This window comes from Phocoena sinus, chromosome 14 (assembly GCF_008692025.1).
Source record: "Phocoena sinus isolate mPhoSin1 chromosome 14, mPhoSin1.pri, whole genome shotgun sequence".
Taxonomy (NCBI): Eukaryota; Metazoa; Chordata; class Mammalia; order Artiodactyla; family Phocoenidae; genus Phocoena; species Phocoena sinus.
In genome coordinates, this window is record NC_045776.1 from 26,881,711 (window position 1) to 26,898,501 (window position 16,791).

General features: G+C 49.3%; 1 protein-coding gene across 2 annotated transcripts in view; it reads left to right on the top strand.

Annotated features, from left to right (window-relative positions):
• Positions 1-16,791, top strand: part of ST8SIA5 (ST8 alpha-N-acetyl-neuraminide alpha-2,8-sialyltransferase 5) — a 64,449-nt gene that overhangs the window by 12,593 nt on the left and 35,065 nt on the right. Inside the window, exon 2 of one of the 2 annotated variants that reach the window (XM_032602746.1) lies at positions 15,051-15,158. The exons of the other annotated variant lie outside the window; for it this stretch is intronic. Coding sequence (XP_032458637.1) covers positions 15,051-15,158 — 108 coding nt within the window. The remainder of the gene's footprint in view (positions 1-15,050; positions 15,159-16,791) is intronic. 2 annotated transcript variants of the gene reach the window in all.

A 16,791-nucleotide genomic window follows, 5' to 3' on the forward strand; every position in this document is an offset into this window, starting at 1 on the left:
TGTTCTCAGTCCACAGTGCGCTTCCCCTGCCCTGAATTCACAGCACTTGTGCTGTGTGTACTTAGCACAGGCTGCCCAGCACTGTCCTGTTGCCTTCTGTGTGACTGCACAGCAGGCAGGAGCCCAGGCTGGCCCTGCCTTGTCCTGTCTGGTGTAGACAGGACTCTTCTATACTCTGTCTTCCCTCCAGCCTTCCTCTTTCCTGTGCCTCAAGGGAGCAGATCTGGGCTGCCTGCGTATGGCTGGTGCAGGCCTGAAGCTTGAGGATATGAAACTGGGTCAAGGAAAAGTACAGCCTGACTTCGTGCTGTATCTCAAGTGCACATTCGAAGGCTCTCGCCGCTGATCCAACTCTCCCGCTACCGAGGGGCAAAGCCCTCTGTTTGACTGCCTGGAGAGACAGGCACAGCCCCAGGAGGTGGGGATCACAGGGACTGGAGGATCTACCGGGGGGGTGGCTCTGGAGGGGGATGGTGCCTAGTGGGGAGAGGGTGGAGTTGGAGGGCGCCCTAGAGAGGAGGAAGGGGCTGAGCTGACCACCGCCTGGGGTCTGTGCTTTGCTGGCAGAACCGCTACAGTTTTGCTGGTCAGAGCTAGTTTTGATGGGGCACCTGCTGTAGGGCTGGGACTGGGGAGAGGCAAGCAAGGCACCCAGGGGACAAAGTTTAAGGAGGCTCTCTCTCAGGTGTCGACCCTGCGCTTGCACAAGGTGGAGGGTGGGGCCGCCCTCGATTTTGTGCCCTGGGTGCCTTGCTTGCCTCCCTCTAGTCCTGGCCCTGGGCTCTCTGTGCCCAGCTTGCACTAGGTGGTGGGTATTAATCAGCTTCCTGTCCCTTCCCCAGATGTCCCTCAGGGATGCAGAGCTAGCCTCTCATTCCTCGCCCTTGCCCATCTCTCTCTCTAGTTTTTTTCTTTTTGATATTTGCACTTTCCAGGCAAATTTTACCTCTTAGAGGATCTGGTTTCTCCCCTTTGACTTATCCAGGCCTATTCACTTCTCATCTAACAGGCTCTCATCCAATAATTCTCAAATTTAGCTCTTAACCCTCTGTGCAGGGACACCACCCCCCCTCCACATACATGCACCTACAGGTGATGGTTTCATCAGGTAATTACATGAATTATTAATATTCATTAAAGGTTCATGAGCCAGACTCTAATTTAAGCAGATAATCCTAAATGAGGATTATCTCATTTAATCTTCACCATAGTCCCGTTAAACAGATCCAATCCTCCTCATTTAATACTCAGAGAGGATGAGTAACTTCTGTAAGTCCGCACAGCTTATAAAACCCTTGTAAGAGATATTTTATTCATCTCTGAATTCCCAGGACCTAGCACAGAGCCAGACATTAATTGTTGAATGAAAGGTGCATACAAAGAGAATACCCCAATTTTTGCCCTACAGTCAATGAATGTCCATTAAACACTCATTCAGCTTTGTGCTGGGCGAGAAGGGATGTTACTCAAGAATTATTAAGTATGCTACATGTCCTTAAGGAACTTACAGAACCCTGAAAGAGACAAACATGAAAAATAGGTAAGATGGTATATAAATACATTTGGAATTGTGTGACAAAGACTATAAATCTTGTAGGTTTCAGAGGAGACAGCAATCAGGATGGCGAGTAGCGAGGTGGGACTTGATGTGGGCTTTGGAGAACTAGTGGGTTGCAGACACTGGGGTTGGAGATACTCTGGGGGACAGGCTGGGGTGCTGAGGCTGGAGGAGCAGGTGATGGAAGTCATTGAAGGCTTTTACATTTGTCTGTGTTCCCTGGCGCTCTGAGGCCAATGGCCTCTCTGGTCTCGGTTTAGTCTTAGGTAGTATGAGTGGGTGGCCTAGATGCTTTTGTCACAGGTTGGGCTTTGCCAGACCTTTTGAGGGTGCCCACAGGTCCTGCCGAGGCCCTGGACTGTGGAGGGATGGAAATGGGGCAGGTAAGCCAGGAGGTGTGTGTGTGATGCCATGCATAGAGGGTGGGGTTATTGGGAGAAACAAATACCCAAATCCACAGATGCTCAGCTTCCTTACAGTCAGCCCCCTGTATCTGCGGATTCCACATTCATGGCTTCAACCAACCGTGGACTTGGACACTGCCAGTGTGAAGGGCTGACTGTATCACAGTCTGGGGGCTTAAACAACAGAATGTTATTATCATACAGTTCTGGAAGCTGAAGTTTAAGATCAAGGTGTCTGCAGGCCATGCCTCTCCCCTAGTTTCTGGTGGTTTGCTGGTAATTTTGGGCATTTTTTGGCTGGAGATCTCTGCCTTCATCTTAACACAGGTTTTCTCCCTGTGCACATGTCTGTGTCCAAATTTCCCTTTCTTTATAAGAGCACTGGTCATATTGGATTAGGGGTCCACCGTACTCCAGTGTGACCTCATCTTAATTTAACTAATTACATCTGCAACAGCCCTATTTCCAAATAAGGTCACCCTGGGATTAGGACTTCAACATATGATATTTTTTGGTGGGGGCAGGGAGACACAATTCAACCCATAACAGCCAAAGGAACTAAGAGGAGGCAAGGCTGGGGCAGGAATGAAATGATTGGAGAAGTTTAGCTGGACTGGGTTCCACAGGTCTGGCCAACAGTGTGAGGTGCTAACCTCGGAGGCACCTGCACACGGAGAATCTGGGGGCTGCCATAGGATGGAGAAAATAGAATTAGTGGGCGCTCTAGAGAGAGAGAGTAGTTGGAATGAATGCTTGGATGAGTGTTTGAGTGAACCCTCCCCCATGTCCCCATCACTCCACTGCCGTCCAAGGAGGGAGGGGGCCCCCACTCCGCTCTCTGTGGTGTGCTGTTTGCGGCCTGAGTCCCGGAAGAAGCTGGAGGGCTGGTGTGCGCACCCCTATGGTACCCCATGCTCCTCCTGAAATCGGCCCCCCTCCTTGAAATAAATGTTGAGCAAAGATTTGACAAAGAGTAGCTGGAAGGGCTGTAACATTTTTGGATGGCTTCGGGTCCCCACTCTTTGGGTCTGGCCCTGGCAGTAGAGGTCTGGAACGCCAGGCAGCGGAGCAGGACTGTTTGGGAGTTGGCCAGGGGGGAGCCCAGCTTCTCTGTGACGCAGAGGCTGGGGTGGGGCGAGGTTGCCCCAGAGTTGTGCCTGGAGCTCATCTGGTTTCTCTCTCTGGACCCCTCCTATGACTGGTGCCCCCGTGTTCACCCTCCCCTCCCTTCATGTTGGCACTGGCTGTACTTGGACTCCCTGCGGGCCACTCCTTAGCCAGAGGCTTCCGCAGAACCATGGATGGCCTTGGCATCCAGGAGGCTCACCGACACCAAGGGCCTTTCAAGGAGGTCAGCCCTTTGCCACTTGCCCGCGGACCCCCACCCATGCCAGTGCCCACCACTTGCACCCAGCCTTCTTTCCCCTCTGGGGGTGGAGAGCATGGGGGTGTCAGCCTGGGGAGCGCCCCCCATTCCTGTCCTCAGGATGCTTCACCTGCAGCATCTTTTCTGTTGCCCCCAATGAAAGGCTCCACAGGCAAACCCTGGGGAATGAACGCACTTCCCTTTCCCCCTGAGGTTCTTCTTGGGGGTGATGTTACCGTCTGGGAAATAAAGTGAGTCACTAGTGAGTCAGGATGGAGACCGGGTGAGGGAGTACGTGGAACCTGGTAATTATGCCCATTAATCCCCCTGCAAAGGCTTCCCAGCTGGCAGGCACTTCTTCTCCGAGCTGGGTGGGGAGGGCCTGCACCTTCTCCGAGAGGGCCTTCCTGAGCACCCACCCCAGCTCCTTTGTGGACCTGGGGACAGCGGAGGACTGTGGGAGGGGAGGAGGGCAGTCTGCAAGCCCCGGAGAGGTTTGTCCAGAAGATGTCCAGAAGATGACATTGGTCACCTCCCTCCTAGATGGCTTTGAGGGGCCGCAGAAAGGTGGCACTGCTTCACCTGCCACCTGCCCTGGACCCCTTGCCAGCCCCAGAACGAGCCACTGGACTCACGCCTCAGGCCACTGCAGGTGCCAGTCCTCTTCTGGACCATTCTCTTCCCGATCCACCCGTTTCCTCATCACCTACTTCTTATCCTGCTCAGATGTCACCTTCTCAAGGAGAAGACCACCCTGTGTGGGATATCTCCTCACCCCAAACTCCTTACTCCCCTTGCCGCCCTTTATTTTTTCCTCAGCGCTTTTTACCGTTTGACACATTATGTGTTGTGTCTCCTGTTAGCTTATCTGTCTCCCTCTGGTCAAAATTAAGTGTCACTGGGGCAGGGCCTTTGCTAGTTTGTTCACTGTTGAACCCCAGCCTGGCATGGCTGTTCAACAAATATAGAATAATAAAATAATATATGTATATATATATATATATATATATATATATATACATACACACACACACATGTCAGCTGTGAGGTACAACATAAGTGCTTTGCTGATTAGTTATAGAAGAGTGGCTATACATTTTATTTGACAAGCTTGGTGTGAAAGAAATGGCTCATTTCCTCTTTTTTTTTTTTTTTTTTTGCGGTACCCGGGCCTCTCACTGTTGTGGCCTCTCCCGTTGCAGAGCACAGGCTCCAGACGCGCAGGCTCAGCGGCCATGGCTCACGGGCCCAGCCGCTCCGCGGCATGGGGGATCTTCCCGGACCAGGGCACGAACCCGTGTCCCCTGCATCGGCAGGCGGCCTCTCAACCACTGCGCCACCAGGGAAGCCCCCCTCATTTTCTTTTAATTGAAAAAAAAAAAAGACTAAACTGTATCCACCAGCTGGTGGGAAACCTAGTCTATCATTATTGAGGTGCCTTTCCTCCACCGCCCCACAGGATAGTGTGAAGGTCCTGGAGGCTTGTGTGGAACAAAACAGCTGGGGAGCTCCCCGGGCCATCCCTGCCTCAGCCAGTCCACTTCTGCTCCCTGGAGGCTTCTGGAACCCTGGGTCGAGCCTCCCAAAGTGCCCCAAGCAGCAGTCCTTTCGAGGCCCTGCTGTCCATTTAGAAGGCGACAATGGGGAGGAACTCCAGACCACCATCATGGGTTTTCTGGACTTGAGGAACTTCCTGCTCAGCCATGGTCCCACCCACCCATCCCCAGACCTGAAGGGCCTCCCACTGCCGTTGGCCTTGCACAGTTTCTTCGGTGAGCTGGGAAGCGTTCAGCCTCCACAACCCACATGGTCCTAAAGTAAGAGGTTGAAAAAGCCAAGCTACCTTCTTGGACTGGAGGAGGGAAAATACAAATGAATAGTTCAATAGGTTAGCCTCCCAGGAAAGTTAAGTACTGCTGTTTTGTGAATGATTTTCTTCTTCTATTATTCTTTGCGAATAGAGCCGACTCGAGGTTATCTTGTCATAACAGCAGCTCAGTAATTTGCATTCCTAATATACTCTTTGTCCAGTGGGAGGGAAAGGGCGGTTGCAGGCAGGGCTCAGGAGCTGCACACCCCTGGGCTTCCTCTGTGGGTGCCTTCTGTGATGATGAGGCCGTCTGTTGTGCAGGAGGCAAAGGCTGAGGGTCGCTGACCCAGCCCCCGAGATGGAAGACCCCAAGGTGTGCTGACTCCTGGCATAGGATCCCGCACTTTGGTGGCTGAACTGGGAGGCCAGTCTCCTCAATTCCATGCCTAGCTTTGCCTCCAGCTGGCTGAGAGGTAACTCCCACTCTCGGCCTCAGTTTCCTCAGCTGGGAAGGATGATACACACTCTGTCTCCCTCCTAGGACTAGTGGCAGCATCGAGTAAAAGGATATAAGCCAGGGGCCGTCATTAGGGGTCCCCAGGCTGCGTGCAGCCCTCAGCAGGGGGTATTTGGTCTGCACAGCATTTAAATTGGGAAATTAAAAATAAAAGTCTGGGTTTCCAGCATCTCTTGGAAGAATGAACAAAATGGCAACACAGGGCCTATCTTCTCTTATGGCAGCAGCGGGCTGGGGCTCAGGACACCTACCCAGGCAGGGGTAGCATAAGAATCCCAGTTCCTTCTGCCTCTGCTTCACTCATTCACTTCATTCACTGTCTGCCTCCCGGGAGACTTGCCCACTCACTGGTGGAAGTGAAGCACAAGTATTGATGTACAGTTGGATTTTTATTGGATGTTTTATCCAAGGTGTGTTACAGGTGAAATGGCCCAAGGAGAGTGAAGACGATGATTGGTTAAGGGAGAGTAAGGGCATTATGGGACCATCCCCCGCTTTAGGGATCAATGTCAGGGAATGAGAGTGGCCCTTCTGACCAGCACGGGGTCCCTCAGGGGGCAAGGGCACCATGTTCTTGGTGGCCCACCAGCTTGAGACTAAGTTGACTCAAGGAAAAGAGGTGGATTTGGTTGCGTTCTTGGTCAAGGCCTGAGTCAAGAAGGGTTAAGAAGCAGTTTTAGCTCAACTGCTGCAGCCACTTCCGGCTGCTGATCCCTAGGTCCCGATCCTCACAGGGGCCTGGGCTCTCCTGATGATGCGGGGAGAGGACAGGGGCCACAGTCTGGGTGACCCACACAGCAGGTCACTGGCCCCTGAGGGGCTTGGGTGGCAGCAGTTACTCTGGAGAAAGGCATAAAACTCTCTGGAGCAGCTCCTCCTCTCAAATCTCAGCATGAAAAAACTTCCCCTGCTTGGTTTTCCCCATTTTCCCTTTCTGTGTGAATACCAGCTGTCCTCATCACCATCCCTCCTGTTTGTGCAACGTGAAAGAGTTACCAGAAGGCTTTTGCATCTGCTTTTTCTTACTTGAGAAAGTCCAAGCATCATCTACTAAGGACCTACTAAGTGCCTCCAAAGGTCTCTAAAGTTGTCTGCGATGATTGTTATTTATTATTATTACCATTATTATTGTATTGCTCTGAGTTTGCATTGTTTCTACTTTTTTACTGTGATTATAAAAATAATACATGTTTGTTTTAGAGCTTATGGAAAGGACAGAAAAGTATAAATAAGTGGGGAAAAAATCCCTCATCATACCACATTCAGAGACATATTAGCTTTAGGGAATGTTTTCTCCTAGGCTCTCCTCTGAGCATTTTTTTTAAAGAAATGAACTTACACATATATTCTATTTATTTATTTATTTTTTACTTAAAGTTAATGATTTCCCTGCGCCGTTTAAAATGACTTCATAGATATGATGTTTTGGGGGCCACATGGCCACCTGTCATTTAGCACCACAGTTCCTTAGCCTTTCCCCAATGTTGGGCATTTAGGATGTTTCCTGATTAATAAAAGATTCCAGACAACTGTGTGTCTGGTTCGAAGCCCTCTGATCTGTCGACAAAAATTCAATTAACTATCAAGTTAAGAAGAAAAAAAGGGAATTTTATTTGAGCCAAACTGAAGATTATAACCAGGGAAGCAGATTCTAAGAAAGCTCTGGGAACTGTTCCACCTGTTAGAAGTCGAAGACACAGTCATGTACGTTTTTTTGTGTTTTTTTTTGTTTGTTTTCTTTTGCTGTGTGCGGGCCTCTCACTGTTGTGGCCTCTCCCGTTGCGGAGCACAGGCTCTGGACGCGCAGGCTCAGCGGCCATGGCTCACGGGCCCAGCCGCTCCACGGCATGTGGGATCTTCCCGGACCGGGGCACGAACCCGTGTCCCCTGCATCGGCAGGTGGACTCTCAACCACTGCGCCACCAGGGAAGCCCAGTCATATATGCTTTTGAGACAAAGGTTTGTACATCAAAATGACATACTGGTATTTTACATAAAGTCCACGTAAACACATACAAAGCGAACAGCAAGTCACCATGACCGCCCACAGAAGTGGGAAAGAACACTGTTCTTTTAAGAAGTTACACTGCTAGCTTCAGCAGAAAGAAAAAAAAATTGATCTTTATGGTTGAGCAGGCGCTCCCATCTTTGAGGAGCTCTGCACATTAATGCAGCTGCGCCCTGCACATTAGGGAGGGAGAAGGCCCAAACAAACACAGAGAGAGAATTTTATGTTTAATTTTTCTTGTCCTGCCTTAAAATATAAATTTTATTTCATCAGATCAAAGTTCAATCATTTCCCGAGGATCCTGGAAGGGTTATCGTTGGGACTGAAGGTATAAACATTCTTATACCCTTTGATACATATTCCCAAATTCTCTTCCTGAAAGGTGATTGACACCAATGACCAGCCCTAGGTATTAACATTACATGTATTTTGTCAACTTGATAGGTTAAAAAAAAAGAATTGCATAACTTTCATTTGCAAGTCTTTGGTTACCAGTGAGATTAAACCCACACCACAATTTTCCTTGATTTTGCATGTGTAAGATTCAAAAAGCACAAAAGGGTACGGATGTGGAAAGTAAGACTCCTTCTCACCTAGTCCTCCAACAGCTTTCTTGTCTTCTCTGGAAGAGAACACTGAGTTACATGCATTTAAGTTGTATGTTATTAGATTTAAGCTCTTACACATTTGTTAGAATTTATATATCTGCTTCTGTGGACTGTTTATATCCTTAGGTCGAGGTTTATTTCTCCCCTTTGACAGGCGAGGAAACTGAAGCTTCAAGAGGTGAAATGCCAGGAGTCACATAGTTAGCAAAAGCGGGTGAGCTCCGGGGGTATCTCTATCCGGGAATCTTTGGAGGCAGGAATGAGGCAGCTGCAGGCAGGTGTGACTGGGAGGGAGCGCCTTCTCATCTAGGAATGTCTCCCTCATCAAATTGCTGCTGCCGCCTGAAATCCCACCAAAGGCTGGCCCGCAGCTGGGCCATTCCAGTGTCTGAGAACTGCCAGTTTCTGAGGTGAGCACTGCACATGGCACGTGGCCGAGCCCTGGCCCTGCCTCCTCTTCTCCGCTTTTCTGGTACCCTCACACCCCACCCTAGGCCATTTCAGGCCCCCTAGCCAGTTGCCCTTCAAATCCAGCCTCTCCCTGCCTGGGAGGGTGAGAGTTTAGAAACACCTCTGTGTCTATAACCCCTCTACCCACCCCAGGAGGGCTGGACCCAGTGAGCCATCTGGGGTGTGTCCCCCCACCCTACCTTGTTTCTTCCTCTTTCCTGGGACGTGAAAACCTCCTGCTCTAATTTTCCTCAAGAGGGACCCTGGAGAGGGTGGGATTCAGGATCCTGGAGTTCTAGAACCTAAAGGTACCCGAGTCAGCCCCTTTTCCCCACTCTGCTTGCTTAAGGGATCTTGGGTAAGACAATTTTACATCAGGTTTATATACACGTCTCTTCTCTAGAAAGGGCTACAAGCATGTAGGGACGACACGCAGAGAGGTAGGCAAAGGGGACCAGTGACTCGGCAGAATGTGTGGTGCCGAGCGACTTATGCTGACTGGGCCAGGGGGCTCAGGGAGGAGAAGACACTTCAGCTGGACTTTGAAGTTTGGGTGGGACTCAAGTAAGTGGGGGATGGGATGAGGGTGAGTGGGAATGCCAAGGGCAAAGGCGTGAGAGTTGAAATGCCATGGCGGGTCACGAGGCTGCAGGCAAAGCTGCAGGCAGCGCTGGAAGGGCCCCTGAGTTGAGGGTTTGGAACTTGTCCTTTGGTGATGGGGATTCTTGGAAGGTTCTGGAACAGAGGAGGGGTGCTGCTGGCACGGTTCTCAGGGAGCCAGATCTGAGGGAGCATAGGAGTGCGAGAAGACTGGAGATGAGGCTCAGAGGTTGGTGCGCTCCCATCCTCTACTGACCTGGGGAGTGTAGAAATGACAGTGGCTTCAGTCTCCCCCTGCAGAGCCCGAGGAGGCACGGCCTTCCTTGGAGGTGGCTTGTGAGGACAGGACGCAGATGCCATTTCATCCGGAGGCACCCGGCCAGACTTTGCGTGATCTGGGCTGCAGGCCCAGTGCCCCACTGGGTTGGGCACTCAGCGCCTGGAGTCCTGGGCTCTGGCATCAGGGGTGCGATTTCCCAAGGAAACCCAAGTGCCCACAGTGCCCAGTGCCCTGCACCCCACGGATTCAGCCTGTTTTGGCTCAATGTCCCTGGTGATTCCGACATCTGAGGCGGCATTTCCTGACACTTGGCCCCAGGGCCTGCTGTATGCAAAGGCAGGTGGTGCAGTTACCCACACACTGTGAATGGAGCGCTATGGATGCACCACACCCCCGCCCCCATAAGCCATCTCCACTGGCCTCCTCCAGTGCTGAAGTCCCAGGTTAGAAGTCTGTGACGCTCAGTCTCCCATCAAAATGGGGGAGGGTCTCAGAGAATATTTAAGCAAGCTCCTTCATTTTACTATAGTCTATGGTTTGTTTTATATAAAAATATTATCACTAAATGATTGACGGCAAAGGCAGCAGCTCTAATACTTAAAATAATAATAATATACATTTATAAATAGTTAAAAATATTGGATAATGACAGATACTGTATGACATCACTTATATGTGGAAGGTAAAAAATAAAACAAACTAGTGAATATAACAAAACAAAAATAGACTCACAGATATAGAGGACAAACTAATGGTTACCAGTGGGGAGGGGATGAGAGGAGAGGCAAGATCGGGGTAGGGGATTAAGAGGTACAAACTGTTATGTTTAAAATAAGCTACAAGGGTATATTGTACAACACAGGGAATACAGCCAATATTTTATAATAATTGTAAATGGAATATAACCTTTAAAAATGGTGAATCACTATGTTGTACATCAACTATACTTCAATAAAATCTTTTTGCAGAACACTGGATATTAGAAAAGTCGTGTGTGTGTGTGTGTGTGTGTGTGTGTGTGTGTGTGTGTGTGTGTAAAAAGCAGGGGACAAAAGGGGAGGAAGAAGCAAGGGCCTTGGGATCAGACATGGACTTGAATACTTTCTCTGCTCCTTCCAGGTTCTGGGCAGATTATGAATCTAATCTTATGATTAGATTATGAGCCTCAATTTCCTCATTTGTGAAATGGGGGGATAATAATACCTACCTACAAGCTGTTGGGAGGATTCAAAATAAGAAAAACCTATCACGGTGCCTGGAACATATATATATATATATATATATATATATATATCTGGCTGTGCCATGTGGCTTGTGGGATCTTAGCTCCCCGACCAGGGATCGAACCTGGGGCCCCAGCCGTAAAAGCACAAAGTCCTAACCACTGGACTGCCAGGAATTCCCTGGAACATATATTTTTTAACTCACTGCCATACATCTTAGTAACACTTCATAATTTTTGGAAGATATTATCAATGGAGGTAATGCCACTCTCATGGGCACTTTTGTCTGTTTTTAAATTGCTTCTCCAATGTATAATTTTGTCTTTTGCCCTGAAACTCCCCCTGGTAGTTGACTCTGGGAAGCCTGGGCTACTTTTGCTACCCTCCGACGGCTGCAGGAATTACTGCCATGAGAGTCAGGGGTTAACAGACATGACTGTGGGTTACACAGCAGGAGACCTAGCTAAGCTGGGCTGTCGTCAGCGACAACAGAGTAAAGCTGAGCCTCAGAGACAACAGAGTAAAGCTGAGCCTCAGTGAGCCTATCACATATTTCATAATCAGAAAGTCTAGACCGGAGCTATTTGAATTTTAACAGTCACAGAACTTTTAAGTAAGTACAAGGTGTGAAGTGGCACCCTAAGCTTTTCGGTGCTCAGGGCCTTAAAATATCTGAATCCAGTCTTGAATAACTCAGTTTAAATAATTCTTTACATGTCGGATTTCCCCAGGTTTAAGGCAATGTTTAATGTTAGTTTCACCAGCAAGGTGCAAAGATTTCTCGAGGCTGCCACAGCCCAGGAAGTTCCCTGCACCGACTCCAAGTCCTGTTAGTGATTTCAGTTCTGCGCTTTAGTTTTTAAAAATTATTTTAACACATTTTTATCATGAACAAATTGAGGAGAAGATGGAGAACAATGTGACAAACAACCATGTAGTCACAACTGTGAATTATCAATGTTAACAAATGTTAACATTCTGCCCTGTGTGTTTCAAATCTTTTCCTCTCTTTTAAAATAAATTAGACATAAAAAGCAGAGCACCCTTTGTAGCACTTGATTGCTAATATTTTTTATCTTGTTTGCTAATATTTTCATGTGTGTTTGTGTAATCACCGGAGCTGTAGGGTAAGCATTGAGAAAACAAGAGTTTGCTTACCTTGGGGTCCTGACCCAGGCCCCGGCACAGTTGCTGGCGCAGAGTAGATGCTCAATAGATTTTTGTTGAATGAATGAATGAGTGAATAAAGCTTCTTTCTCCTTGTTATCCTCCTTCATATCTCCACGTACCCTTTCCTCACTGGTGTTTCGCTGGCTAATAATGGACAATTCTTACACTTAGCTCAGGAATAGAATTCAAATTACTGTGTAAAATATGTTGGTTTTGAAACTTACACAATCAGGTTTTTTGGAGATAAATTAGAAAATGTTGCTAAACTGAAAGAAGGAATAAACCTGAATCCTCCTTTCAAAGATAACCAGCTTTATGGTTTAAAAGCCTACAAAAATGGGATCATTAATGCATATCCCCTTTTATAACTTGCATTTTTCACTGAATTTATTATACACACCTTTCTGTGTCATAGTTCCTGCTAAATATTGTAATAATTGATGTCTTCTTAGTAGTCTGTCACTTCTACAACCCTGGGAGGACGGTCTTGTGAAGGGACATCCGGGTCTCACAGGGGCCAGTTTGGGCAGGAGAGCGAGGGTGCTTCTGGCTCACCCCTCGTGCACTCGGTGGACACGAGTCTCTCTGGCCGGACTCTCTCTAAGGAGCCTGTGAGTTTCCTAGCTGAGTGCTGGGCTGGGAATTGCTTGAATATGCTTGTGAACCAGCTAATTTTCAAAATCGCAGGTGGAAATACTACTGTTTTCTTGGCCTATAGACAGTCTGGTACAAGCTTTTAGGAATAAAAGTGTTTACAGTCAGAAAGCCAGAAAGTGCTGGGTTTAAACCTTAGGTTGGCCACTTGTTAGCCTTGTGGCCTTGGGCAAGTTACTAAACCTCCCTGAGCTGCACATGTCATCACCTATAAGTACAGAAAATGGGACTTGCCACATTAGCCTGTTGCTGGAATAGAGATAATGTATGTGAAGGGCCTGGTTCACTGTAGGTGCTCAGTAAATGTTTTCCTTCCTGATAAACCAAACCCAAATTCTCTCTAAGAAATATCTTGCAATATTACCTCGAAATATCTCTTTGAAAGGAAACATAACAGATACATAAATAAAGTTATTTATATTATAGGTGTTTATAATATATTTATAAAGGCATATAAGATAGATTTACATATTATACGTATATAATATTTATATTATGAATAGATAAATATATAAAGAACTTGAGCCAGAACCAAGTGGAGCGCTGCTGTTCCCTGAACACTAAGAACTGGATGGGCATTTTGCTGTGGCTTCGGGCTCTGTCCTGTGAGTTGTGCCTATTCCTCTCCCAGGCCAGCTCCGCTCTGCCGAGGAGGCTGGAGAGTGTGAGAAGAGAATCGGAGTCACTTGGCAAAATCATCGATTGAGCACCTCATGTGTGTAGCCTTCTGCTCACGGGGCCCCAAGGGCGTCCTCCGCCCAGCGTCTGGCTGGAAATGGGGCAGACTCGCAGGCGGGAGGTGACCTGGCCTTGCCATTGAGGACACAGCTCAGCCCTATAAAACTTTCGGTCAAGAACTTTGGAGACATCGAGACAGTTCTCCCGACTTGAAAGATGGGAATAGAGGCCTAGAGAGATGTAGAGACTTCACTCAGCTCATTAGTGGTTGATCCGGGTGGACCAGAGCCCAGCTTCAACCACTGTCGCTGCCCCATTTCCCTTAGTGTAGAGACTTTATTAGAGGGCTTTATTTTTAGGGGTTTAACTGTTCTATTTTTGCTTGCTTTATTCTCTACTTAAAAGTTAAAGTTTACCCCACGTACCAGGGTCTTTAATGGGACTTTAAAATTCACATTTAAGGGCAAGCCAGTCTCTAGAAGGTGCACTGAAGCTCCGTGTTGCGGGCAGTGGTTCTTAACGGGGTTGATTGTCTCAACAGGGGACACTTGGCGACGTCTGGAGACAGTTTTGGTCATCACAGAAGGAGGGTGGAGGATGAGGACCTGCTGGCCTCAGAGAGTAGAGAACAGGGGTGCTGCTCACCAGAGGATCACAGGACAGTCCCACAGCAAGGACTGCACAGCCCCAAATGCCAGCAGTGCCAGATTGATGGGGCGGCGGCAGCCCTTTCCTCTGTAGCCTTCTCTTTTGACTTGGTCAGGTTCCCTCCGGGAAACCCATCCGTGCCCAGACCTTTGGGGGCAGGTGGCTGGGACCGGGCATGCTCAGTAAGCTGACTTCCAGGTCAGCCCAGCTGTTTTTAGCCAAGTATCTCGGTATATGAAGAGTGCCGTCTGCAGGGTGGGCAGGCAGAAGGCCCGGACTGCTTGGGCTTAAGGCAGGGGACTTGGGTGTGTGGAGGTGGGGAGTGTTTAACGCTCTTTATAAACCTGAAGCAACTCTTCTGCAGGGGGCTCATGGCCCCGGTGGTGCCATGAATGCCCGAGCCTTCCCACATCCTGCACGGAGAATAGATTTACTTCTTACAGGCGGTCAGGGCTCCACTGTCTCTGGCCTAAGGCAATTTACCCATCTGCTTTGCATCTTCCAAAATGTTGTCGCTGGCCCCTGCTACTCCTCTCCGTCCATGCTCACGCCCTTGTTTAATGCCTTTGCTGTCCTTTCAGTCAGGTTGGGGGAGGGAGTGAAGAGAACCATGTGTGTTGAGTCCATCATCTTAAACCAGGAGGTGTGTCCTTATGAGTTGGAAAACTAGATTTCATTAAAAGCTTTGCCGTGTGTGGGGCCTCTGGGGAAGGCAAAGAGCTGGCGAGCTGGAGCTCTTCTGGTGTGAGTCTCTGGAGGCGGAATTGAAGGGCGCACGAGATGGGGTAGGGGAGCTCTGCGACCTTGATCTCGCTAAGCCTCAGGTTCCCTGCGTGTATAATGTGTAACCCTGCCCTGCCCGTAAAGGTGAAGTAAGGGCACGGATGTAGACGAGCAGAGAACACCGTAAAGGGCTATGATTTATTACTGTCATCCTCCTGGGTGGACATCCCTCTCATCTCCACTAGGCGTGATCAAGGCGAGGTGTCACGTGGCACACGCCAGAATGTGACTGTCTGGTGATGGGCTTACCCAGCACGTGAGCGTGAGTACCGACTGCCTCGTTCTCTTGCCAGAGGTCTCCAGTTTGGTTGGCAGAGTGGTGACCAGCTGGCCAATTGGACGGGGCTCTTTAATGTCATGGACGACCCAGCAGTGCAGAGTGGCAGTGACTCCAGCTCCAGGTACAGACCCCGGCGAACGACCAGGGAAGCTCATCCCAGGGTGACCCTGCATCCCCTGCCCCATGGCCTACCCCCCAGGGCTGCCCTCAGGGAAGAAGCAGTCTCAGCACAGTGGCCCAGAGCTCACTTTGGGATCCTGCCTTGTCTGCTTTGACAGGAGGGGTGAGGGCTAGAATCCAGCCAGAACAAAGCAGGGACTCCTGGGCCCCTCTCTTTTGGGGTGGGGGCTGGGATGGGGGCTGGAGAGGGAGTCTGGGTCTCCAGCCTCCATTTGAGATGGGGGCAACATTCCACCCCTGCTGCAAGGCTTCCGGATACCAGGCCACGGGTGTGTGTAGGTTTGTGGGGGATGAAATCAGGGTGGGTGAGTGTCGTGGGCTCCCTGTTCCTCTGCAATCCCACTGGACAGGCCATCCCTACTCTGCCCATCTGTGAGGCTGACCTTGGCTGGGGAAGAATGTTTTCATCAAGATACGATGCTGAGGGCTTCCCTGGTGGCATAGTGGTTGAGAATCCGCCTGCCAATGCAGGGAACACGGGTTGGAGCCCTGGTCCGGGAAGACCCCACATGCTGTGGTGCAACTAAGCCCATGCGCCCCAACTACTGAGCCTGTGCTCTAGAGCCCGTGAGCCACAACTACTGAGCCTGCGTGCCGCAACTACTGAAACCCACGTGCCTAGAGCCCGTGCTCCGCAACAAGAGAAGCCACTGCAATGAGAAGCCTGCGCACTGCAATGAAGAGTAGCCCCTGCTCGCCACAACTAGAGAAAGCCCGCACACAACAACGAAGACCCAACACAGCCAAAAATAAATAAATAAAATAAATAAATTTATTAAAAAAAAAATACGATGCTGAGAATTGACATTCTACCACCATGTGGTTATTTCTTCTTGATCGGCTGTAGTGTTTGGAGTTAAATAAGTCATTAAGGGCACTCTGTATATTCTGGAGTAGGAATTCAGAAGCTATTTGTAGAATGAATGAAAATGGAATATTCCCAGGCAGGGCACACTCATTGCGGGGGGGCAGGGGGGAGCATTGCGGGGAATTTTTCTGATAAGAGGGGATGCTCTCTCTGCTTGGAGCTGGGTGTGGCTGGAACTTCCCAGCTAAGGGTTTCCTGGGGCTAAGTGGTTTGTTTCCTTAATTTTTGCATTTATAAGTATGGGCTAACTTTCAGATCAGTTTACCTGGGAAAGAGGCCTGAGTTTTCACTGCTGTTAATTTTGATACCAAAACATCAAATCGATCCTGCAGAGGAGAAGTAGTATGTTTTTCGGGGACCTCAATACATCTGATTTTGTTCAATGCTTTGAAAAAGAAAAGGTGTGGCTCCAGTGTCAGAAGCTGTTTGGGAAGGTGTCCACAGACAGGCCTTGGGCTGTGGTGGGTGGCCTCAGGCTGTGGCCTGGGATCAAGGGCTTATTCTGGCCTTTTAGGAGCCCAGTTCTTTCCACATATGCGTGGTGGGAGCCCTGGCCAGCCGCTTGGCCCCTGGGATGTCACCCAGTGAGAGTGACAAGTCCAGAGTTGTCTGTTCCATATGTTGAGCCTCCAGTGTTGGTCCTTCTGCTGTGTGACCCGCCCACACAGGTGGGGGGTGGTCTAGATAAGTCTTCAGGTGTCTCCCT